The 24688-nt window shown below is 51.5% G+C and overlaps 1 protein-coding gene across 1 annotated transcript in view; it reads left to right on the plus strand.

Moving 5' to 3' along the window:
* Positions 1-20: 20 nt before the first annotated feature.
* Positions 21-24688, plus strand: part of LOC139706454 (annexin A5-like) — a 49923-nt gene continuing 25255 nt past the window's right edge. The window contains exons 1-5 of the mRNA XM_071614725.1: positions 21-130; positions 226-263; positions 7949-8033; positions 8958-9052; positions 10277-10390. Coding sequence (XP_071470826.1) covers positions 255-263; positions 7949-8033; positions 8958-9052; positions 10277-10390 — 303 coding nt within the window. The 5' untranslated portion in view covers positions 21-130; positions 226-254. The remainder of the gene's footprint in view (positions 131-225; positions 264-7948; positions 8034-8957; positions 9053-10276; positions 10391-24688) is intronic.

Raw genomic sequence — 24688 nt, forward strand, 5'->3', positions numbered from 1 at the left:
CGGCGGGGCATTTCCGCTGCTGGGCGCTGGCCGAGAGCCTGCCGCGCCTTCCCGCTGCGCACTCCGCTCGGCCGCTGCCCCGCTGCCCGCGCTGCTCCGCTCCCCGCAGGTCCGGCCAGGGTCCCGTCCGGTGAGTGGCGGGTGGCCGGAGGCTCCCCCGGGGCAGCGGGCGGGCGGGCGGGCCACCCGGCGGCGCCCCGCTGACCGCGCTCTGTCTCTTCGCAGGCGGCGTCGCCTCCCCCACCTCCGGCGCCATGGCACAGGTAAGGGTCGCCCCCGACCCTGCGGCCGCGGGGCTTCCAGACTGGCTGCGGGCGGGGAATGAGGAGGGGGTCTCGCCGGGAGCCCCCGGCCCCTCTCTGCGCCCCCTGCGCCCCGCGGGGACCCGGCCGGCCGCGGCGGTGACGTGGCGGGCTTCGCGGGGCCTTCCCCACGCCGCGTCGCTGACCCTGGAGCGGGGGAGCCGGCTGGCGTCACGGGAGGCGGAGGCCTGCTCTCCCTGACTCCGTGACTTTTCCCCAAAGTTCCCGGCGTCCGGGGCTGTGGGTGGGGGTCCCGGTGTGGTGTCCCGGGCCGTGGGTGGGGGACCCTGGTGTCCGGAACTGTGGGTGGGGGAGGTGGGTGGGTTCCAGTGTCCAGGGCTATGGGTGGGGGAGTGGGTGGGGGGCCCGGGTGTCCGGAACTGTGGGTGGGGGAGGTGGGTGGGTTCCAGTGTCCAGGGCTATGGGTGCGGAGTGGGTGGGGGGCCCGGGTGTCCGGAACTGTGGGTGGGGAAGGCGGGTGGGTCCCGGTGTCTGGGGCTGTGGGTGGGGAAGGTGGGTGGTGGGGTGGGGAGCCTGACTTTTAAGGGCAGAGCTTGGCTGGAGCTCTTTTCCAGCTGCTGCGCCCCAGAGTTTACTAAAGCGGACGTTCGTTTAGGAAACTTCTTTTACTAAAAGGAACCGATTTTTTAAACAGCTGTTTTTTTAAGTAATGATCTGGTGGAACGAGTTTTGCACTGGATTTGCTTTGGGACTTTTCAGAAGTTGATTTCCTGATGCGGGCTTCTTCTTCTTTTTTCAATTATTAATATTTATCAAAACTCTAGAAACGAGGAAATAGTGTGATTTATATAGTAATCTTTAAAGATTGATCATGTTATAAATCTTTTGTGAATAAGATATCAATTCTTAAAAACTCCACCCCGAAACTATTTCGCACATCTTGCCAATCTAACTGGCTTGCCAGAGCCATGGTAATTTTTTTAAACAAGTGTTTTAAATGCCCAAACAATGCTCTCTCTCATTTGTAGTTCACTTTTTATCAGACTGACTTATCAAAATTGAATAAGGTTTCATGGGCCTTTCCAAGAGAAAATGGGAGGATTAGACCAATTAGTAACTTATTAAGTTTATTCAGTGCCCCTATTGTGGCTTCCTCTTTTGCACTTAACTGTTATTAGAACCAGTTCTCATATTACTTCCAAGTGAAAAGTTTGCTTTTGGTTCTTCCCCACAGAAAGGATACTTTTATGTGAAGTTAGCTCTTCCCTGAGGAGGATCCTTCCCTATCTTGACTGGGGGGGGGGGGGGGTGCATCAGAGAATAATTCCCTTTATCCCTGCTCACTAGGCTGGTCCTCAGATCTCTTGTAAATTTCCTAGTGATGTCTGAAGCTTTCAGTCAGTTCCTTTTCATGCATAGGCTGTAACCAAGATGGAACAAATGAACACATGTTCCAAACGTGGACAGTAATAATTTCAAAGAATGATAATAATCAATGTGCAAATATGCAAAGCCAGAGAGAAGGTGGCTTCCATTATAAAATTACACATGTGTGATTCCTATCACAGTACAATGCCAGGCCTGTTTATTAGACCAAACCAATTATTGGCCATAGAAGTTACAAGACATGTTAAAAAAAGAAGATGCAATCTTGAATTTTGCTGTTACTTTGTTAAGAATTACCCTTAGAAACCATGGAAGTAAAAGATTTTTTAAATTGGTTAAAATTACTGTATTTCACTGCATAACACATTTGTATTTCGTCATCCTAATCTTACACCAAAGGCAGCTTAGTAACGCGTGATTTTTAAGTAACATTGGCATAATTAAAAAGAAAGCTTCACATAGTGGTTGCATCCCACTTTTTAAAAATAACTTTTAAAACATATCTTTGTTTTTATTTATTTATTATCTTTATTTATTTTTATGTGGTGCTGAGGATCGAACCCAGCATCTCACATGTGGAGGCAAGCGCTCTACTACAACCCTAGGCCTACATCTCACTTTTTACAAAAACATTTGGCATAACACCTGTGACAGATGTGTGGTGAAACATGGTAAGATGGAGATCTGCTCCTCCTGGTTACCGTGGATGACGTACAGAAGGCCACATTGAGTGATTGCCTTTTTACCGTCTAAAATCTGCTCTGTGCCCCAGTGTGATTGCAGGTCAGCTGGAGCCTCAGGATGAGGTTTCAGTCCATTTCTATGGAAATGCCTTTGGGTAACCTGTTGGGGTGGGAACCAGAGGCTTCTACTCCTGGGACTTCTAGAGTAATGCGATCTGAAACCTGAGTCCTAGAGGTGCATGTTTCCACAGTTGAAAATGTATTATTTAAATATTAATGTTTCTTATTTATTAAAGAGTTAAAATGTAGTTTTCTACCATACAGATTCTTCATGTTTATGAGTTATATCTTTTACTGCTAATAATTTTTTTCTTATGTGGGTCCACCCTGCCTAGAAAAGTATGCGAAAAAATCCAGAAATCAGGAGTATGTGCAGACCATAGGTAAGACTGTCTTGCTAAGAATTTAACCAGAAAAGATTGATTGACCTCTGATAGACATCTTGAAATCTATTAATGGAGCAGGTGCATTGCCAAGTCCTCCGTGTGCATTATTTAACGCCCATGATGCATCTTGGAAATGAGTATTACTGTTTCATTTCACAGAAGAAGGGATTGAGGTTGCTCAGCTGCTTTGGTGGTGTGGGACAAAGGAGGGAAGGCACAGGGAGGGCCAGCAACAGCGAATACTGTGCTCAGTGAGGGTCAAGGAGTTTGGCCTGGAACCACAGGAGTGTGAGCCTTGGGAATGAGGCCTCTCGACAGGAGCCGGACCAGGTGTGTGAGCTGCTGTGTAGGTAGGGGAGGTGTGAGAGAGTTGTGCCTGGGGTGTGCCACAGTCAGGTTTGTGTTTAGCCAGGATCGCCCTGGTGCTATTGTGGTGGTTGCATTTCGGGGGGCTGCAGAGGTGGGTAGTGAGATGGGTGTTGAGAGAGGGAAGAAGAGGGAACAGTATGCAGGAATCTGTTGTCAGGACTTGAACTAGGTGGTGGCTGGGACTTCAGATAGGAGGGTCCTTTGGGAGAAGTAGGTAAATTTGGTGCATGAGTAGGGTGGTGTTTGCTGAGAAAGGGTCAGGTGAGGGTCAAGGTGACTGGTTGACCTTGATCATATATACATACATATATTTATATATATATTTTTTTTTGAGAAAAGAATGCATGTTTGAGGTAAATAAGAGACTTTTAGAAATAGATGTGTTGAATTTGAGTTCCTTATGAAACATTTAGGTGGCACTGTAGTAAACAGGGTTTTTGCGACCTCTGAATCCTCCTTCATCTCTGTAGAGCCGTTTGCTTTTGCACGATTTATATCTTCCTACAACTAGAAGGATTTGAAGCTAGCTCACTGTAGGTGTGTCCCAGGACCAGTGGTGCTCTGCACGTTTGTGCTTCCTGCTGGGATGCAGAGGAGATGGAGTTGGTGTGCTCGCTGTTCTCTGGAGCGCTGGCGTGACTGCACTGTCAGCTATGGGGCTTTTTAAGTGCTGTTTGCAGGATGCCCAGCTGTGAGCTCCTGGGAGGCAGCAGCTTCCCTCACTCCAGCAGGCTCAGGGCCCCACCCTTGTTCCAGGGTGACCTTGAGGACACACAGTTTTCGTTCCCATTTCGCAGGTTTTGCCAAGGGAAGGCATTGTCACTGTCAGAGGGTTAAAGACACGCACAATGAAGATTTAAATCTTACTGATCTTCATTTGTTATCAACAAGCCCTTGTATACTAGTGTGTGAATAGCTTACTTTACAGTGATCCATTTTCCCCCGACCTTAAACTTTGAAAGAGGTCAAAAGCAGCTGGTCAGAGTGGCCGAGGCAGGAGCAGGCTTGCAGGAGCATGAGGGGCGAGGAAGTGGGGAGGAGGTCAGCTGGGTGTGCTGGGGACTGGCCTGCCTGCCCGTGGCCTCAGCTTCTCAGAGAGCAGGGCAGGGATGGGTGGGGCTGTGCTCTGGGCCTGCTGGTCTGCCTCCCGCAGGCCTCTGGGAACGTGTTGCCCACCTGTGGGGCCCACCATCACAGGAGGCGTTGGGGCCTCTGCGGTGTCTGCAGGTGGGACGCGAGCTGCTCTGGCCGGCAGGGGAGGCAGTCCTGTCTCCCACCACCTCAGCAGCCGCCTTGACCCCTGGAAGCCTGCGGCAGCCCCAGCGCTTGGTCCAGGATCTCTGGCTCCTCGTTGCAGCATGGGGGGTGCCGGTGGGTGGTCAGCAGCCACTGCCCAGGACTGGGAGACAGGCTTAAGGAGGGCCTCGAGGTCTTCTGTACGTTCAGGGGAGCTTTATTCAGAAAGTTCCAGACAGTGAGCACTTGAAATCGTTGTTTACGTGTGACTTCCCTGGGTCAGGAAAACAGTCCTTCCCTGCTCTTGGGTTGATTTTCTTCATTTTATTTTGGCATGCCTAGGCCTTGAGGATAAAAGGACGTTTTATTTTAGAGGGGGAGAAAGGATGGGTTTGAAGCTGAGATGAACCATGGATTGGGTTCTGGCCTCTGTAGTCCAGGAGCTTGTGGTCATCCTGGTGAGGCCGTGGTGGGATGAAGGGTGGAGGGTGAGCTGAGGCTGCAGCAGGGACAGAGCTCCTTGGAGATGGAGCTGCCCCGCTGCAGGGTGGGGCTCCAGCAGAGTCCTCCAGAGCCACGTTTACAGACGGTCTTGGGCCCCAGTGGTGGGCTGCAGACAGGATGTCCACACAAGGTCTGCCCAGTGACTCAGTCTGTGACTCACGTCTGGCTCCTTCCCACTGTGCGTGGCCTCGCTGGCTGGGGCAGTGACTCTGTGGTGTGGAAGGCACAAGTGTTTCACGATTTCTAGAAAGCTCTTAGAAAACGTGGCCGGTAGTTAGTTATTTCTTCATAGAAATGGCTGAGATTCTTGAGGACCTTCTTCTCGTTTCCTTTTTACCTCATTTCCTTCAGTCCCGAGGGTCAGATATATTTTATTTTTTCTTTGAGGCAAGTAACCTCTCCCTGTTCTAAACCCCCCTCTCTCAGATGGCAGTTTCTGTGTAATCTACAAACCACAAACCACCTCAAGTTTTCTTTTTTTTAAGTGTGATTTTAAAAGCTTCTTTCCTTTCTTTTTTTTTTTTTTTTTTTTTACAAACTATTGTTGCGAAATGAGGCTCCACTGAGATAGAGTGTCAGTTCACTCCCCAGTGTCCTGCAGCCAGGGCTCTGTGCCGCCCAGACTCCTGCGGAACCCAGTGGGCCCTTCCACCTTGCCCGTCCCTGGACACCCCCGTGGAGTTGGAGCCTGCCGCTTCCTTCCTCGGGGAACGCGGTTCCCTGGTGACTGCGCATCACCCTGGGCAGCTTCTCCTCCAGGCGGTGCAGCATTGTTGCTAGGGACCAGGAGCCACTGTCCCATGACTTGAGTCAAGTCCTGGCTCTGCCTCTTGCTCACTGGTGCTCAGCTGCATGGCCAGAATCTGCCCTTGGAGTTCCCCTGCCTCAGGCCCTGCGGGTCTCCTGTCCATTTCCTGGCCTCGGGCCCTGCAGGTCTCCTGTCCATTTCCTGGCCTCGGGCCCTGCAGGTCTCCTGTCCATGTCCCCTACCTTGGGCCCTGCAGGTCTCCTGTCCATTTCCTGGCCTTGGGCCCTGCAGGTCTCCTGTCCATGTCCCCGCCTCGGGCCCTGCGGGTCTCCTGTCCATTTCCCTGCTGCTGCATGTGGTTGGGTCTTTCTGCGTCTGTGTTCGGGTTAGCTGCCCTCCCGTCTCCATCTCGCCCAGGCCATTCCAGTGTCCCTGCTGCGGGAGGAGGCCCAGCATCTGCAGGGCTGGCCAGTCCTCCTGCCGGTGGCTTGCTGTGGCCACAGAGGAGCTTGTGTGTTGGGGCTTTTATGCCCCCTCCTCACCAGGCCCTTCCCTTGGTGGCCTCTCTGCACCTGGCTGCTTGCTGCGGTGTGTTGAAGTCACCCTCCTCTGAGCTGCAGGCCATCTCCTTCTCCCCTCCCGAGCTTCTGTGCATCCCGAAACACAGTCGTGCCAGTCTCTGCTTTTCTGATTCTGGCTGCAAACCTACAGGCAACGTTCCAGACGTTTTTGGGGATTTTTTTCCAGTTTATTCTCTTTGGTCCTTCTGGTCACTGTTTATGTGCTCACATTACCTGCTCCAGCCTCGGTGCGGACACACTCTGCCGCACTTCTCACGTCCACATCTGCCATTTTGTGCCTGGCTTGTGGCATCGGGACTTTCCTAGTGATCAGTGTAGTACTTAGCATGTGGAAAGTGTTAAAAACGGCTGTCGTTTTTAGTCTCAACGCCCTGCCTCCTGAGTGCCACATCCAGGAGTAGCTTCCTTTGAAAGCATGGGATGTTCAGTCCTTGACATAGGTGGTCAGAAGTCCGCCTAGATTGCCTTAGCGGGGTCCTCGCACAAAGGAAGGCAGAGGAGGCTGGGGACCGGCCTGACGGAGAAGGGGGTCTAGAGGAACTGTCCATGCCGTGGCCGAGGGTCGCCTTGGTCACTTCCTTGGACTCTTGAGTGCCACCTTTCCAGGAAATGTGTTTAGGGTCCCTGGATGGCCTTTGGGGCTGGGTGCTGTAAAAGTTCTTCCCCATGGAATGACACTCTCTGTTGTTATCTTTTTTAATTTTTAAAATTTTGTTCTAATGAGTTATACATGTCAGCAGAATGCATTTTGATTCACTGTACACAAATGGAGCACACCTCTTCGTTTCTCTGGTTGTGCATGTCCGTTGTCATCTTTTTTAAAAATTTTTTTTATATATTTATTTTTTAGTTTTAGGTGGACACAACATCTTTATTTTATTTTTATGTGGTGTTGAGGATCAGACTTTTGAGTTTAATTGGTATCACAGTGTTGTTGGCAGAAGGGAACTTTTCTTCCTGTGGGTAATTGAATTTTGGTGCATTCATAATAAAAAACATTGTGAAGCAGACTAGGTGTTCTCCACCCTCCCTCCTTGTAGCTGTTTTTCCCTGTTATAGATGGTCCCGTAACAGAGTTTTAAGGAAATTACAAAACGTGTGTTGGTAAAAAGTAAATGCCGGGAAACTCCTTGATCATCACATCAGCTCTGTGGCTCAGTGTTAGTAAAGCCTCCGGATTTAAAGGACCTAATGATCTTGTGACCTTTTTTGGAAATATTATGATTATTAGAAACACGACAAATTAATGTGTATCCGGAGGTCTGAAAAAGAACGTCTTCTAACAAGTGCTTCTGGCACGTGGATCACCACATGTCTTTTCTTGCTGAGTTCTCTTAAAGTCCCTGTGAGGTGCTCAGGAGCAGGGCTCAGGGTGACAACATGGAGCGAGCCTTGCTTAGGACTGAGTCGGGGGCAGGCCTGTGTGCCCCTGGTGATTGGGGGGAAGCAGCCCTGGGAAGGTGCCCTTAAAGCCAGGAGGGTGGGTGGGTGTTGTGCATGGGTGGAGCCCAGGGAGGAAGGAGCCAGCCTCACATGAGGCTCCTGGGGCCAGGGGAGCTCAGGCAGCGAAGTGGTCCTGCCACGTGCCTCAGTGGCCCGTTTCCCGCTTCAGATGGGGCGGGTCTTCCCAGGTGGTGAACCTGTGGAGAGGCTGAGCTTGGTGGGCAGCAGCGGCCGCTCTTGCCCTGCTGGTCAGCAGGACGTGGATGACAGCACTGTGCTTCTGTCTCAGGCTCTCAGAGGCACCGTGACCGACTTCCCTGGATTCGATGACCGGGCTGATGCAGAAACTCTTCGGAAGGCCATGAAAGGCCTGGGTAAATCCCACCTCCTTTTTATTCTGGAAAATGAAAAGATTTGAAATGTGTAGAAGAAAAGCTGAATCAACAGAATCGTGCTATGGGTCCCCAACTCCAGGACCGAGCAGCCGAGAATCCACCCCCCTGCAGAGGGCAAGGCCTGGGCTGTGCGCCTGCCCCTTCACACCCCACTTCTGTGCGGGGCCTTCCCCGGGGACCTTCCCTTGCTGCAGGCTCTCTTCTGGCCATTATCAGGAGCAGCGAGTGTAGGATATGGAACGTTTTACATATCGTCAGTGTTTCTATCTCAGGGGCTGCCTGCGTGGCTGATCCCTGGAGCTGGGGCCCCTTCTCACGAGGGTCCAGTGCTTCCATGTCCTCCCAGCCCCTTTCAGACCGTCCCCTGTTAGGCTTGGTGTGTTCTCTCCAGCCCGGGGGGCGGGGGGTCTGCTGCTTTTGGAAGCCTCGTGTTTTCCCGTCGCCGCGCTTTTGCAGTGTCCTAGAGCCTGCCCTGCTCCTGGCCCTGCCCTCTGGGGTTCCCTTGCTGCTCCAGACACAGCCTCGGGGTGCAGCCGTTCTGCCTCACAGCTGCCGGGTTGCGTGTGACTTGAAGCCAGCTCTCTCTGTCCGCTGTACACCCACACATTGTACCCTGTGAATGGCTGTTATTACAGTGACTATGTGTTGTCTAAAAATCTCCAGACAACTTTTTAAAAAGTCACGAGTATTTTTCTGTCTACTTCAAAATACATTGGGAGTGGGGAGTAATGAGTAGGATACGCAGCATTTTACATATCCTCAATATTTTGCTTAATAAATTATTCAGAAAAATGTACAAGACATTTTACACACTCACAGGCAGAGGGAGGAGAGGGAAGTGGCTGGGGAGCTGGTCCCAGGGAGGTTGAGGGAGCCCAGCCTGGCGTTAACCTTGAATCGCAGGCACCGACGAGGAGAGCATCCTGACTCTGCTGACATCTCGGAGCAACGCGCAGCGCCAGGAGATCGCCGAGGCCTTCAAAACTCTGTTTGGCAGGGTAAGGCCCCCTTCCTCCTAAGGTGGAGCCGGCGCAGTTCTGGGTTTGGAAGAGTCTGTGTGCAGCACCTTCCCTCGGTGTCTGTGGAGGCCGACCTGCAGGCCTCCGTTCCTTCATTCACAAGGACACAGAGCTAGCTTGCACTGCATCCTCCCGGGGACCTGAGCCAGGGCTGGGTCGCGCAGGAGCCGGGACACAGCAGTGTGGTGCCCGTCGACCCACTGCAGGTTCTGGAAGCAGAGGTTGGCTGAGCCTGCAGGGTCAAGGGCACAGTGTGCCAGTCTGCAAGGCAGTGGTGTGACGGTCTCCTGTGAAGGCCATCTGTCACTGACTGCTGTGTTCCTGCTCCCTCCTGCCTGCCTCCCGCAGCCCATGCTCCAGTGCTGGGGCTGTTAGTGCCACGGTGCGGCCTCTGCCTTCCCTCAGCGCATCCTGCTGGGCCACCCTACCACCCTTGTCTGGTGTGGGCCTCTAGTGCAGTGTGGGCCGCTTTCCTGGTGATCTTAGTAAGTGGACTTTTAACTAGTAGAGCCAAGCGCTCTTATTTGATTGACATTGTAAAGCAAAGGTTTTTAGATTTGGTGCAGAACGCACGATGCATACTTCAGTCTGTTATTCTGGAAATCCACATTTGTCGTTTCACTGTGAGACAAAAGAGAAAGTATCCTGCCCCTTCCCCCTTTTTCTGGTGCCAGGCAGGGACGCACGCCGTGCCTGGGGTGGACAGGTGGTCTGCCCTGCGCTGCCTCCCCACCTCGAGAAGTGTTCTGGGCACCGTGTCCAGGTCCCTGCTGCTGATGCTGCCGGGGGACATGCCCCCGCACTCGCCCTGCAGCAGGTCTCTCAGTCCTCAGGAGCATCAGTTCGCTGTAGCCTGCTGTGTATCATACTATCATCAGATACCGCGAGGAAAAGGGTGACAGGCTACATTCTGTCCTTTTAAAAAACACATTGATGATTTTTGGGGGGAATTTTTATAAAGATGTCTGTGTTTCTCAATACCATTTTTAAATTGAAATGAAGAAACTCATCTCCTAGAAGCAGATTGGTGCATAGGTGGCCTCCCTCCGGGGTTGAGGCCTGCTGTTCAGCGTGGGAGGCTGTGGGTTTGCTAGCTCACCGCCTTCTACCTGAAGGCAGCAGCCTACGGCATTCACTAGGCAGAGGCCCCAGGTCACCTTTAAGAAGAATCGCCTTAAAGCTCTGCCTGTCTGCTGTGCGTAGGATCTCCTGGATGACCTGAAATCAGAACTGACTGGAAAATTTGAGAAACTGATCGTGGCTCTGATGAAGCCTTCCCGGCTGTACGACGCCTACGAGCTGAAGCACGCTCTGAAGGTGAGAGGCTGCGGAACCGGCCCGTCCCACGCCTGTCTGTCTCTGACTGACTTCAGGGTGGGCTTCGTGTAAGAGGCAGCTCTGGGAGGTGCTGAGAAGACAAGTGGGGGCAGAATGACAAGGTGACCTTCGTCTGTTGGCATTCGTAAGCTCACCAGAACTGGCTTTTTCAAATTTAAATTTTTATATTTTACTTCTATGCCTGTCTTCTGATTTTGAGTTGTTTTAAAATGATGGTGGATGAAATATTTTAACTCTTTAAACAAAAAATTGCTTGATTAGGGAATAACAAAGTAGCTGGTGAACTGGCTGTGACTCAGGTGTGCAGAAACTGTGTGTGCATCCCTTGGCTGGGCTCTGGCCTGGGGCATGGCCTGGCCGCCTGGGGACTCTGTGGGCAGGAAGGAGTTCAGTTACAATTGATCTTGAGTGGGAGATTGAGCTTTAGCCGCAAGAAGGTAACTCGGCCCAGGACTTGTAACTTTTAGCATGGGAGGTGGAGATATATTCAGTCGGTAGCTGGTTTATTCTGATTCTCTTCATTTCTGTAGGGGTTTTTTTTGGTGTGAGCAGAGTCGTGGGTTATTGAGGAAGGGGCTTTCACACACCACCCCAGATGGTCAGCTGCAGCTGAAATTTTTCCAGAGGATGAGCTGAGGCTTTTTGGACTTGATTTTTGATAAAGAAACAAAAATAAAAAGAACATAATTCTGCCTTTTAAAAACTTAAGTTCAGTCAATCGTTGCATATATCTCTAATTTAGTGGCATAAATATGATTTTTAAAAGCAGAAAAAGGAAAATCAGGTAATACTATTTTTTAAAAATACAGAGAGCAACTTCCAATTTGTTTCCACGGATGCAGTTCCTAAACTGTGTTTAGGTCACTGTCACTCAGCTTCCTGTGGCCGTGACAGGCAGCTGAGAGGGTGGTTGGGCCCCTGGTTGTAGAGGCTCCAGTGCTTTTTTTTTTTTTTTTAATTTTTTATTGTGGGTTGTTCAAAACATTACAAATTTCTTGACATATCATATTCCACACTTTGATTCAAGTGGGTTATGAACTCCCACCTTCACCCCATACACAGATTGCAGAATCACATCAGTTACACATCCATTGATTTACAAATTGCCATACTAGTGTCTGTTGTGCTCCACTGCCTTTCCCATCCTCCACCCTCCCCCCTCCCCACCTCTCCCCTCCCCTCCCCTCCTCTCTCTCTACCTCCTCCACTGTATAACCCTGAGGGTCTCCTTCCATTACCATGCAATTTTCCTTCTCTCTCCCTTTCCCTCCCACCTCTCATCCCTGTTTAATGTTAATCTTCTTCTCATGCTCTTCGTCCCTACACTGTTCTTAGTTACTCTCCTTATATCAAAGAAGACATTTGGCATTTGTTTTTTAGGGATTGGCTAGCTTCACTTAGCATAATCTGCTCCAATGCCATCCATTTCCCTGTAAATTCTATGATTTTGTCATTTTTTAATGCAGAGTAATACTCCATTGTGTATAAATGCCACATTTTTTTTTATCCATTCGTCTATTGAAGGGCATCTAGGTTGGTTCCACAGTCTTGCTATTGTGAACTGTGCTGCTATGAACATCGATGTAGCAGTGTCCCTGTAGCATGCTCTTTTTAGGTCTTTAGGGAATAGACCAAGAAGGGGAATAGCTGGGTCAAATGGTGGCTCCATTCCCAGCTTTCCAAGAAATCTCCATACTGCTTTCCAAATTGGCTGCACCAATCTGCAGTCCCACCAGCAATGTACAAGTGTACCCTTTTCCCCACATCCTCGCCAGCACTTGTTGTTGTTTGACTTCCTAATGGCTGCCAATCTTACTGGAGTGAGATGGTATCTTAGGGTGGTTTTGATTTGCATTTCTCTGACAGCTAGAGATGTTGAGCATTTTTTCATGTACTTGTTGATTGACTGTATGTCCTCCTCTGAGAAGTGTCTGTTCAGGTCCTTGGCCCATTTGTTGATTGGGTTGTTTGTTTTCTTATTGTCTAATTTTTTGAGTTCTTTGTATACTCTGGATATTAGGGTTCTATCTGAAGTGTGAGGAGTAAAGATTTGTTCCCAGGGTGTAGGCTCCCTATTTACCTCTCTTATTGTTTCTTTTGCTGAGAAAAAACTTTTTAGTTTGAGTAAGTCCCATTTGTTGATTCTAGTTATTAACTTTTGTGCTATGGGTGTCCTATTGAGGAATTTGGAGCCCGACCCCACCGACTGTAGATCGTAGCCAACTTTTTCTTCTATCAGACGGCGCGTCTCTGATTTGATATCAAGCTCCTTGATCCATTTTGAATTCACTTTTGTGCATGGCGAGAGAAAGGGATTCAGTTTCATTTTGTTGCATATGGATTTCCAGTTTTCCCAGCACCATTTGTTGAAGATGCTATCCTTCCTCCATTGCATGCTTTTAGCCCCTTTATCAAATATAAGATAGTTGTAGTTTTGTGGATTGGTTTCTGTGTCCTCTATTCTGTACCATTGGTCCACCCGCCTGTTTTGGTATCAGTACCATGCTGTTTTTGTTACTATTGCTCTGTAGTATAGTTTGAAGTCTGGTATCGCTATACCGCCTGATTCACACTTCCTGCTTACCATTGCTTTTGCTATTCTGGGTCTTTTATTTTTCCATATGAATTTCATGATTGCTTTCTCTATTTCTACAAGAAATGCCGTTGGGATTTTGATTGGCATTGCATTAAACCTATAGAGAACTTTTGGTAATATCGCCATTTTGATGATGTTAGTTCTGCCTATCCATGAACAGGGTATATTTTTCCATCTTCTAAGATCTTCTTCTATTTCTGTCTTTAGGGTTCTGTAGTTTTCATTGTATAAGTCTTTCACCTCTTTTGTTAGGTTGATTCCCAAGTATTTTATTTTTTTTGAAGATATTTTGAATGGAGTGGTTGTCCTCATTTCCATTTCAGAGGATTTGTCGCTGATATACAGGACTGTGTTGAGGCAGCGTTTCCTGGTGGGAGCTCGTGGGCAGTGAAGCCGCTCACCCCGAGCAGAGAGGGCCGGGCAGAGAGGGGCGGGCAGAGAGGGGCTGGCACAGCCCGACCCCCAGATTCACAGGCAGCTTTAAATTTGCCCTTAGGAGACAGTCTTAGAAATGCAAACCACAATTCCTGTGCATAAAAATCCATGAGTCATTTCTTCTAAAGGGCACCTGAGCTTGGGTGGCCCAGCAAAGAGCATTGAGCTGGGGGTCTCTTGGGGAACTCTGCCCAGTCCCCCACCCAACTGAATTTGCTGGTGCTCCAGGAACAAACTCAGTTCTTCTCCTGAACCTGGGGATATCAGTTCAGAGCGCTCAGAATTTTGCCCTATGTACCTGCTATAGAGACTTCAGTGGTTGCTGAGAGGCCCAGACCTGTTGCTTCTTGGGCCTATCATGCCAAAGGCCCTTGATGGCAGAAGGCCTCTCCTGGCCCTCGCTGGCTGGCGGGCTCATGCCGGGCTTGAGCTGCCTCTGCACTCCACGCAGAGTGGCTGGTGAAGGAGGGTGGACAGGCAGGGCAGGGAGTTGGGAGTCGGGGGGCCAGCAGCCTGAGGTTGAGGGGTGGGGGCTAGCCTCTTGGTGGGCTCCGTTCATGGGGTTTGGCAAAGACCCCTAGGAAGCACCTAGCGGTGGAGCCCAGGTTCTTTCCTGGTGGGGTCTGGTGGCTTAGAAAGTCCCCACTGGAAGTGGCTCAGCTACCCCTGGGATTTCTCTGGGAATTCCACCCTGGGGATCCTGCAGGTGCTGCCCCCTCCCCGGCCCCAGGTTTTGGTTTTCATCTTAGCAGTTCGAAGGCCTCAAGGAGGGTGGCTGTGAGGTGGTCCCTAGTGATGCCCGGTGGTCCCTGGTGATGCCCGTTGCTCCCCGCCCCCCAACATCTAGCAGAAATTCCTTGATAGGTGGCTTGCGTGTGACACCTACATGTTAGGATGCTCTTTTTTCAGTAGTTTTCAATTGCCATAAAGTACACATGTAAAACGCACTATGGCTAGGACCATTTGAAGTGCACTGTTGGGTACTAAGAGGCACGTGGTGGGTCCTTTCACATCTCCCCAGCTTTTCATCTTGCAGCCGAAATCTGCTCATTCAGTAGCTCCCCATTTCCCTCTCCTTCCTGCTCCTGGAAATCGCCATCCACTGTCTTTCTGACAGCTCTGGGGACCTCACAGACATGGAGTAACACAGTATGTGGTTTTTGGGGACCATCTTATTTCCCTTAGCATCACATCTCAGCTTGATCCGTGTTGTAGCACCCGGCAGGCTTTCCCTATTCTGAAGGTCAGGTGATACGTCCTCACCTGCTCATCCAGTCTTTCCTCAGTGGACCCCGAGTTGCTTCCACCTTTGGCTGTTGCGAGGAGCTATGAATTTGGGTGTGCAAATAGCATCTGAAGACCTTGCTTCCAATTCTTCTGGGTGCGTATACCTAGAAGTGGCATTGCTGGATCCCATGGTAATTCTGTACTTTATTTTTGCAGCAAACTTTTAAAATGTGATTGACCCCCCCCAACACTTTTTTTGGGGGGAGAGGGGGTACTGGGGATTGAACTCGGGGGCACTCGACCACTGAGCCACATTCCCAGCCCTATTTTGTATTTTATTTAGAGACAGGGTCTCATTGAGTTGCTTAGCGCCTCGCTTTTGCTGAGACTAGTTTTGAACTTGCGATCCTCCTGCCTCAGCCTCCCGAGCCGCAGGGATGACAGGAGCATGCCAACAGGCACCCAGTCTGACCCCAACACCTCTGCAAGTAGTTAACCTCATCATTACTTGGGTCTGTGCAGGAATTCTTGCTTCCAGTTCACGTGTGAGTAAGCTAAGGCACAGAGAGGATAGGTGACTTCTCTGAAGGGAGGCAGCGAGTGGCAGAACTGAGACTGGCACTCGGGCTCCTGCCTCTTAGCTCGGTCCTCTCCACCTTTGTCAGCTCTGGTCTTCCTCTCATTCTCTTTCTCTGCCATCCTCTTGACAGCCCCAGGTTGTCTTGCCTCTTGGGACCTCAGTTTCTTCCTCTGTAGAATGGGCCTGTCCTGGGGCGCTCAGCCCCGGGCAGCTGTTGCATAGCGCTGTGCTCCCTGCGCACTTGCAGGGAGCGCTCTTTGGCTGAGCTAGCATCTGCTTCCCCATCTGGTCCCAACTTTTCCTTAATTACCCACTGAATTGGCTCTAACAAAACGCTGACAACTTGAATGAGACATTAGCAGATACATCAGTGCCCATGCCAGGGTCTCATGGGCTTTTCCAGGATGCGCCGAACCAGGGCCAAGCAAAAGCCCTTGTTCTGGGCTGGAGTCGTCGTCTTGGCTGAGTGGCAGGTGCCAGCCAAGGTACAGGGCTCCTGAAGCTCCTCTTAGGCTGGACGAAGGCTTGAGGCTGGGTCAAACCCTGGAAGCGAGAGTCCTCTCTGCAGCCTGCCGTGGGCCCGTCGCTCCCTCTTTCATTCCCGCTTACTGTCTCCGGGCTGCCTGGTTTTGTTTCTTCTCCACATTTCACACTGGTCCTGAAGCAGCTGGCCGTGTTCCACAGTGGGCGCAGTGTTGGGCATGGCCCGTCGTGCCTCCTGGGTGCCTTTTGGGGCTTGTTCTTTACATCTGCATAAAGGGGTCTTGCCAGACGCGAGAGGGTTCTCATTCTAAGTTCCTGCCGATATGAGGAGAAAGGCTAAGGCTTCCATTTTTGGGGGGGTGGGTGGCGGGATGGGGGTTCAGGGATTGAACTCAGGGGCACTCAACCACTGAGCCACATTCCCCAGCCCTATTTTGTATTTTATTTAGAGACAGGGTCTCACTGAGTTGCTTAGTCCTTCGCTGTTGCTGAGGCTGGCTTTGAACTTGAGATCCTCCTTCCTTAGCCTCCCAGGCCGCTGGGATTACAGGCGTGCGCCGTTGTGCTCAGCTCCACTTTTTCATTCTGAGTGGGGTAAGTAGAGTCAGGAGCCAACTCGGTGGAGGTGATGAGCACCGGCCCTGGAGCAGCCAGCCTGGATTGGAGTCTTGGCTCCACAACTTTCTCCCTGTGTGGCCCTGGAAAAGTTGCCGAACCTCTCTGTCTCCTCTTTTTTGATTGGAGATGGGACATGGTCAGAGGAACCCATAAGAGAATTAAATGAGGCAATACAGGTAAAGCACCAGGCACATAGTAGAACTTAACCGTGTGTCTTTTTAAGCTCAGGTGCGGCAGGTTAGTTACATCCAGCTTAGGGCCCGTGGCTGCCTTTGGCTCATGCACAGCCTTTCTTGCTTTGTTTAGTTTTTATCCCCATTTTCTCCACGAGCTGCGCTCCTTGTCTAGCTCCAAGCCATTCATTGTGATGTATGCAACGTGCATCTTTTTGTTTATATGTGTTCTTAGACGTGTGTACTGCTGTTTCATGAGATAAGTTAAATATTTGTATAAAGGATGTGCAGCTTTAGATCACATTCTCTTCTTTATTTTTGTCCCTCAGCTCCAAGTTTCTGAGCTCCACCCACGCGATTTGCAGGTACTGGGTGAAGCCACCAGTTCACCCCTCCACCTCTCACCACATTTCACTTCGTACCCCACCCCCAAGGTTCTCCAGGGGCCCAGTCCAAAATCCAGCATCTGAAGTGGGCCAGAATCTGAAAACTTCTGAGTGAGGACAGACTTGGATTTTGGAACATTTCAGATTTTGGAGTTCGGTATTAAGGAGGCTCAGCTAGTCAAGCCTGTGCCGATACTTCAAGATCTGGAAAAACTCCAAAGCCTCAGTCTTGTCTGATCCCAAGTGTTTTGGGTAAGGGATCCTCGGCCTGCACCCTACAGATGGAACCAGTCCCCTTCAGGTGGGTGTTTTGGCTGGGCCTAGCTGTCCCGAGGTCGGGACCAGAGAGCCAGTGCTTCTGTGGCGCTGGCCTCGGTGATGAGTGCCTAGAGGCTTTTGTACCTTTATTTAATTCCTCTCACCCCAGACGAAGCTGCAGGGAGCAGCTGGGTGCAGGTTCCTGCGTGGTTCCTGAGACCTTTTACCCCCTGTGTACCCAGGGTAGAATGTAGGATGGAAAGAAATAGAGAGTATTGGAAGGAAGCAGAAGAAATGGGTGCTCTCGGACTCTGAATGGAGCGAATCACTAACAGGACTTGGCCCGTTAATGAGTGGTCTGAGGGTCGGCCTTGAACTCCAGCTAAGGACCAGTTTTGCTTTTTACGTGTTTTGACTTGAAACCATATGAATACACACTGTTTAAAACCGTCCATGAAATGGGGTGTACCTGACCCAGAAGTACAGAATGAGATGGGAAAGGTGCATTCCCGTTGCTGCCCGTCCCCCAGAGCCCGGTTCTGGGAGGTAAGCCCTGCGACTGTGCATACACCAGGCTTCCAGTCGACAAGCACAAATGCGAGCCATTTGTATTGGATTACAGCTTAGCTTTTCTCACCTAATAGGATGTCACAAGGTCATTCCACGTGAGCCCCAATAAATCTGCTTCCGTGTTTTTTTTTTTTTTTTTGGTCTCAGTGCTCAATATTCCATGGTAAGGATCAACCATGGTTTATGGCTCCAGTCCCCTCTTGGTGGGTGTTCTGCTGTTGGAACCAGGGAGCCAGTGCTTCCCGTGGCGCTGGGATGAATCCCTGTGGCTTTTGTACTTCTTCCTTTGGCCTTTGTGATTCAGAGATGTTCTTGCTGGCTCTAGAATTCTGGGTTGATAGTTGCCCCTTCCCCATCTCAGCACTTGGAAGGCGGCTTCACTGCCTCCTCGTTTCTGATGAGCAGTTGGGTATAACTCTCGCCTTTGTTCCTCTCACGTAATGTTCTTTTAGTATTTTCTGTCTCACATTCAGCACTGGACTAGGATGTGCTCTGGGTAGTTTCAAAAAAGTTTCTTCTACTTCGAGTTCATTGCACTTTTGGGTTCTCTGGGTTTATAGTTTGTACCAAATTGGGAAACTCGGGACGTTATTTTTTCAGATCTTCTTCTCTGCGCCCTCATGGGTGTGAGTGTTGGGCCCTTTGCTTTGTCCCGAGCTCACAGGTGCCCTGTGATGTTCCCCACCTTCCCCTTCTGTTTTATTGTTGGTCCATTCCGCACCTGTACGTCCTGGGTCTTCGGCTCTTTCCTGCCTGGTTTGTTCTTAATGCTGCCCGGTGGCTGGCTTTACCCCAGGCCCCTGTGTTTTCGCCTCTGCAAGTTTGGTGCGGGGCTTTTTCATACGCTTGCGTCTCCGTGACACACCTGGTTCTGTCCGCCTTCTGGAGTGTGCGGGGTGTGTTTATGATAGCTATTTCACTGTACTCGAATCAGTTATTTATGTCATTTTTGAGTCTCTTTCTGTTAATTGATTTTTCCACTTCTTTCAGGCGTAATAATTTTTGATTGACAGACATTGTAAATTTTACTTTGTTTGGTGCTGGTTGTTTTGGTATTTCTTTAAATATTTTTGTGCAGTGTTTTGTTATTAGTGGAGTATTAATCGCCTGTGGCTGCTTTAACAGATCATCACGAGCTTAGTTGCGTAAAACAATGCAAACTCAGGATCTTATACAGTTGCGGGCCGCATAAGGATGGAGATAACTTCTGAGAAATTTGTCCTAAGCGATTTTTTTCATTGTGTGACATCATAGGGTGTACTCTCACCACATGAAATGGGGTAGCCTAGCACACACCTGGCTGTGTGCAGGATAGCCTGTTGGTCTTGGGCTGCTAATTGGATGCTGTAGGTGGTTATGACACCGTGGTAAGTATTTGATCTAAACGTAGAACAGGTGCATACAGGTGCAGACACGGAAAGGTACAGTGAAAGCTAAAAGTGGTGCCCACGTAGGAGGCCCCTCCACGAGTGGAGCTTGCAGGCTGGGAAGTTGCTCCGGGTGAGTCGGTGGCTGCATGGCGAGGCCGGGACGTGACATGTGTCACTGTACACTCTATAAACACCACACTCAGGCTACCCTGCATTTGCTTCTCATAAATCTTTCTCCAATAACAAATTAACCTTAGCTTAGTGTCACTTTCTTACTTTATAAACTTTTCATTTTTTAGAACTGCTTTTGACCTTGCCATAACACTTGGCTTAACACGTAAAGGCGTTAACATAGCCGTCCAAAGGTAGTCTTTCTTTATGTGCTCCCTCTGTAAGCTGTTTTCTGTTTTTTACATTTAAAATTTTTATTTTATTGTGTGAGCTTTTTTTGTTAAAGGTGAATACACAAACACACTCAGGCTGCGGACCTACACAGAGCCAGATCCTCAGTATCACTCGTCTCCCTCCTGCACATTTTGTCCCCCTGGAAGATCTTCAGAGTTAGTCACAACACATGGAGCTGTGGTTTCCTGTGACAATGCCTGTATCCTTTTGGAACCTCCTGAACGGCTTGCCTGAGGCTGTTTTACAGTTACCTGTTTTTTTGTTTGTTTGTTTTTAAGTTGACCGTGTGCACTCTAGAACAGTGATAAACTGTGATATGGTAGATTCATACACCGGTAACCGTCGCTACCGTCATTACCCATTACCGAGTGCCATGTGCTGTACCTACGTGGTTTCATGCGCTAGGCGTTTGTACAACTGGTGGCTCAGTAGGCCTGTCCACCCAGCGTCCCCCGGGAGTGAGTGGTATGTGACTTTAGATAGTTACGGTGGCTACGGTCACTAGGCAGGAGGAATTTTCCAGCTCCTTCATGACTTATGGGGCCACTGTCATACACACAGTAGGACAGAAACATCTGCCATTGACCAAAATGTCCTGGCGTGGTGCTTGATGGTGGTTCTGGAGGTCGGAAATCTGAAACAGGCCTCACCGGTCTAAAGTCCAGCTGCATCCGGGCTTCCAGCAGCCCAAGGGGAGAATGTGTCCCTTTCCAGCTTCTAGGAGCGACCCCCTTCCTGGGCCAGTCTCTCCGTTGCTTCCTTCAGAGTCGGGGACACTGTCCTTCCCAAGCAGTCGTCTCTTTGGTTCTCTGTTGTGCCTTCCTCTCCCATTTAGAGGGACCCTGCGTTGGGCCTGGCTGAGCAAACCAGGAGTTGTCCCCTTCCCGAGGCCGCCCGAGGAGGGGCTCGGGCTCCGTGTGCTCATCCTGACTCGTGGTTGTGGACATCAGGATCTGGGTGTCGTGGGGCACTGCTGTGATCACCGCAGTGGTCCAATGACTGGGAGACGGCGCCGTCTATCCAGGGCGTGCTCTGGGGCTCCCACCAAGCAGCCTTTAGGATTGAACAGGGGGGTGGGCACCACAGCTGGGGGCACGTCTGGCTCACTGTCCACTTTTGTGCTGTCCCTGGTGGCTTTCATTCCGCAGTGACTCGCAGAGCGTTTGCACTGTGACCCTTCTCAGGAGAAGTGTCCAGCCCCTGGTCTAGGGGTACCTGCCCCCCATTCAGAGTGCTCAGCCCAGGTGTGGTGGAGAACTCTGGCCGTGTTTGTGCCCCCAGTTGCAGTGCGGGCTCCCTGCTGGTCCCTGCTGCAGTCCCCACGCTGCTCTTGCACAGGGGCTGCGTGCGCTCAGCGAAGCGGCTGCACCTTCGCTCCAGACTCTGACCGCGTCCTGCCTTCCTCAGATCTTAACTCTGTCTCCCTAGGGCAGGGGGACCCCTGGGCTGGCCTGGCACCCCTCCCTGCCCTGCAGCCTCCAACTTCTCTAGGCGGCAGGCAGGGACAGTTGGAGGGCCCAATTGGAGGGCTTTGCTTCTTATAGGAGTTAGTGTCACCTGTTTCCTGGTGGCCAGCAGTCACCGTTTCCTGTGCTTCGTCCCTCGTTTCCGAGTTGTGGAAGGTGGTGGTGAATCTGGACCCTTGCACTTCAGTGTGATTTAAGGCCACAGGTGCTTCTTAGGTCAGTGTCATCTTGCACTTAGGAGGGCACTTCTGGAAGTCACACACTGGAAGAGGCAGCGTGTTGTCATCCACGGTGTGTTTTAACGATATCACCAAAGTGGCCCTTGGGAAAGCTGGGCCTTTGAGCTGTATACCTTTGAGAATCCCATTCTAACAGCAGGGGCTGTGGGGACACGTGATGAACAGGACGCTGCTTGGCGCTCTGTGGGAACATGCCAGGGTTTATGGGCTCTAAGAAGGGCTTCTGCTGGGGTGGGGGGGTGCCCACCTGTCACCCCAGCTCCCCCCGGAGGCTGAGGCAGCGGATCCTGTGTTCAAGCCCAGCCTGGGAAACTTAGTGAGGCCCCTAGCAGCTTAGCAAGACCCTGTCTCAAAATAACACTAACAAAAGGGAAAGGCTTCCGGCCGCTTCCCCTTGGCCTGGGCCTCCCGTGGTGGCCGTTTGGTCTTCCCGTCTACTCGCAGGCTCCATAGTCCTGTTGTCACAGGAGACATTGTAGGACTGTTGTTTCCTTAGCAATTGAGGGTGGCGAGGTGGGGGTGGGTGCCTTCCTTCAGACCACTCTTCTCTGTCCTGGTGTCTTCTGAGCATCTACAAATGCCAGAGAGTGTCCCAAGGGCTTCAGGCGTCCATCGTGAAATCATGTAATTTCCCACCACAACCGAGGCAGCTCAGGATGGAACAGAATCACACTGCTGATTCCCAGCAATGGAAGTTTCTCTTTTTTCTGCCTTTAAACCTAATCTGCCAGTTCATACAACAGACTCTCCATTTTAATCAGGACCCCTTAGTTTGCAAGTGATGGAAACTCACGTCAAGCTTGCTGAAGCCAACGGGGACGTACCCTGTGTACCTCCTCCAAGTCCAGGCCTGGGTTAGACGTGCAGATCAGGTCCGAGAAGCCCCCCTCCTCTCCGCTGTTTGTTTCCTGCCATGGCCAGACCAGCCCTGCCCCGGCCGTGGTGGGTGGACGAGGCTGCAGCAGTGCCAGGCACGTGGCTCCCCCGAGAGGGACGTCCTGCTGGAGAGAGGGCTTCCAACAAGAGTCCCAGGGGAGGCTGTCGCTGGCCCAGCACGGGTCACAGGCTCATTCACTGCTGGTCATGGCACCAGGAGGGTGTGTGGTTCCGACTGAGTGGGTCTGGGTGGTTGGATTCCCCCTTGGCGTTGGGGGTTTTGAAAGCTCTTCAGAGGGTGGGCTCCTGGCAGGGTGAGTAGCTCTGTGCTGGTCGAGGGGTGCCGTGTAGGCAGAGACAAAGCCCTGTGCTCTGCACCCCCTTGTCCTCTGCCAACGTGGGCCTCGGACTCCAGTGGCTCAGTGTGGTTGTCTTGCTGGGCAGCCTTGGCTTGACAGTGTCACTCCGCCCACCTGGGTCCTGGCCATCCACTGTTCTCTCTCTCGTCATCTTGGGCAGGAACTTTGTCCCCAGGATGGGGCTTCTTGGCAGCTCCTCTCTCTGGAGCAGACTCTGGCTCAGAGCTGCACGGTGTGAGCTCCGAGCGGATTGTGGGGGAATGTCAGGCTGCGACTTTCAGTGTGGAGCCAAGTCCCAAGCGCCAGGTAGGCTGAGCTGCTCCAGGCGGTTCAAGTTGGGAGAGCAGAGGGATTAGGGAGGGGTGGTGGCGGAGGTGTTGTGTGTTGACAGAGGAGCCGGTGACACTGTTCTGTGCCCCTTGTGAGGCTCTTGAATGGAGGCTGGGCCCTTACTCAGTGATTGGCAGCAGGTCGGGGCACCCCCACGCCCCCTCCTACGTCGTTAATAGAGCAGCACTTTTCAGAGGGTGGTCCAGGGCCCTCTGTGTTAGGGCCGCTAGGCAGCCTCTCCAGGGCTGGTCCCCTCCCAGGCGTGGCATTTGTGAACCCCTGGGAGGTGCGTGTGAGATCCTCGCACTGAACGAGCTCTGCAGGCAGTGCTGTCACACGTGAAGGGGAGAGCTGCTGGGAGATGACTGTCCCCGGGTAGCGGGGGTGTCTGGGAAAGGACTCTCCCTCCTTTGATGGGACCACGTGAGGGATTCTCTAGTTTCAAGCAGTTCTTTCGTTCCTGTTGCTGCCTTTCGGGATAATGGCAGAGTCACTGTTGGGGGACAGGCCTGAAGTGGGGGGGTCCCTTTCTGGAAAGGTGGGCATCGTTATTTTCATTTAGCACTTTCCACGTCTCAAGATGTAACAACATGACAAGAAAGGGTGACACACCGGGAGCGACCCTGCTTGCTAAGAAGCCCCAACCCCCGAAGCAGTGACACGTGGCACCAGCCATGTTAACTGGGAGGCTTCGGCAACCACAGGAGCCCTTTGGTCTGGGGAAGCTCGGGGACTGGTGTGACAGCACAGCTCACTTGCTCGTAAGTTAAGACCTTAACACTTTGTAGAGAAAATCATCATTTTTACCCACTACAAGATTTCAACACCCTTTTAAGCCGTTTGTGAGTGAAGTCTTACCCCGGAGCTGATGCTATTGAAGAGAGACAAGGGATTTTTTTTCTTCAAATTAAGGATGTAGGGGCCCGGGCGTCACACCGCCAGGCAGGAGCTCTGTGTTGGCCTGCCCTGCCCGTAGGCCTGTGTTCTGTGACAGTATCAGAAAGTGGACTAAGATCCCCTTCCACTCCCCTACCCCACCAGAAAAATAAAAGCTGAGGTCTCGTCCGTGTGTCTCCTGAGCATCCTCCCTGCTGACTGCTCATCTTTCAGCCTCTGCCTGGACCTTTCTGGGGAAGGACACTCAGTGCTCCTTTCTGCGCTCCTTTCTGGTCCAGGTCTGTAGGACTTCACTGCACTGTCACTTCCCGGGTTCAGCACCACTCGTCCACCTGGGCCAGCGCACATGGTAGGGCCAGTCACCGCTGGGCTGCAGTGGGAGTGAGGAGCCTGGGGTTTGAGAGGCCTTTGCTGTGTGGCCCAAGCATGGGAACTCTCCCTCTCTGAGCTTTGGCTGCCTCACTTGGGAAAGGAGTCGTTGGAGGTGATGGTCTTTTCACCAGTTACCATTGTGTGATGCTAAAGGGAGACCAGGGTATGGCCAGGCACCTGGCACCCACAGTCCAGGTTGTTCTGGGACAGACAGCTTGCTGGCTTCTGCTTGGAGGTCAGGGGCTGGACACTCTGTGCACCCTTGTCCCTCTGGGTCTGTGTGCAGCACTGGGGCTTTGGTGACAGGTGTGGACAGGTGTAGTGATGAGGAGGAGAAGCAGCCCTATGACCATGGCCCTTCCTCCCACAGTCCTTCACACCCTTCCTTTGCCAACATGGGCCCTGCCACATGGCTCCCTCAGGAAGGATGGAGAGATGAACAGGCCGTCCTACCCTCGGCAAAGTGGTGACGCAGGACACCCCATCGACATCCATAAGCCCGTCCGTGGGGTGGGCTTCAGGAAGCGGCCCCTCGGGCACTCGGATCTGTGATCTGCCTCGCAGGAGGTGGGGACTCCAGGTGTGCACACTGAGGCTCCACAGAGTTGCCAAAGAAATAAGGAACGTCCCGTGTTGT

The sequence above is a fragment of the Marmota flaviventris genome, chromosome 7, assembly GCF_047511675.1.
Source record: "Marmota flaviventris isolate mMarFla1 chromosome 7, mMarFla1.hap1, whole genome shotgun sequence".
NCBI lineage: Eukaryota > Metazoa > Chordata > Mammalia > Rodentia > Sciuridae > Marmota > Marmota flaviventris.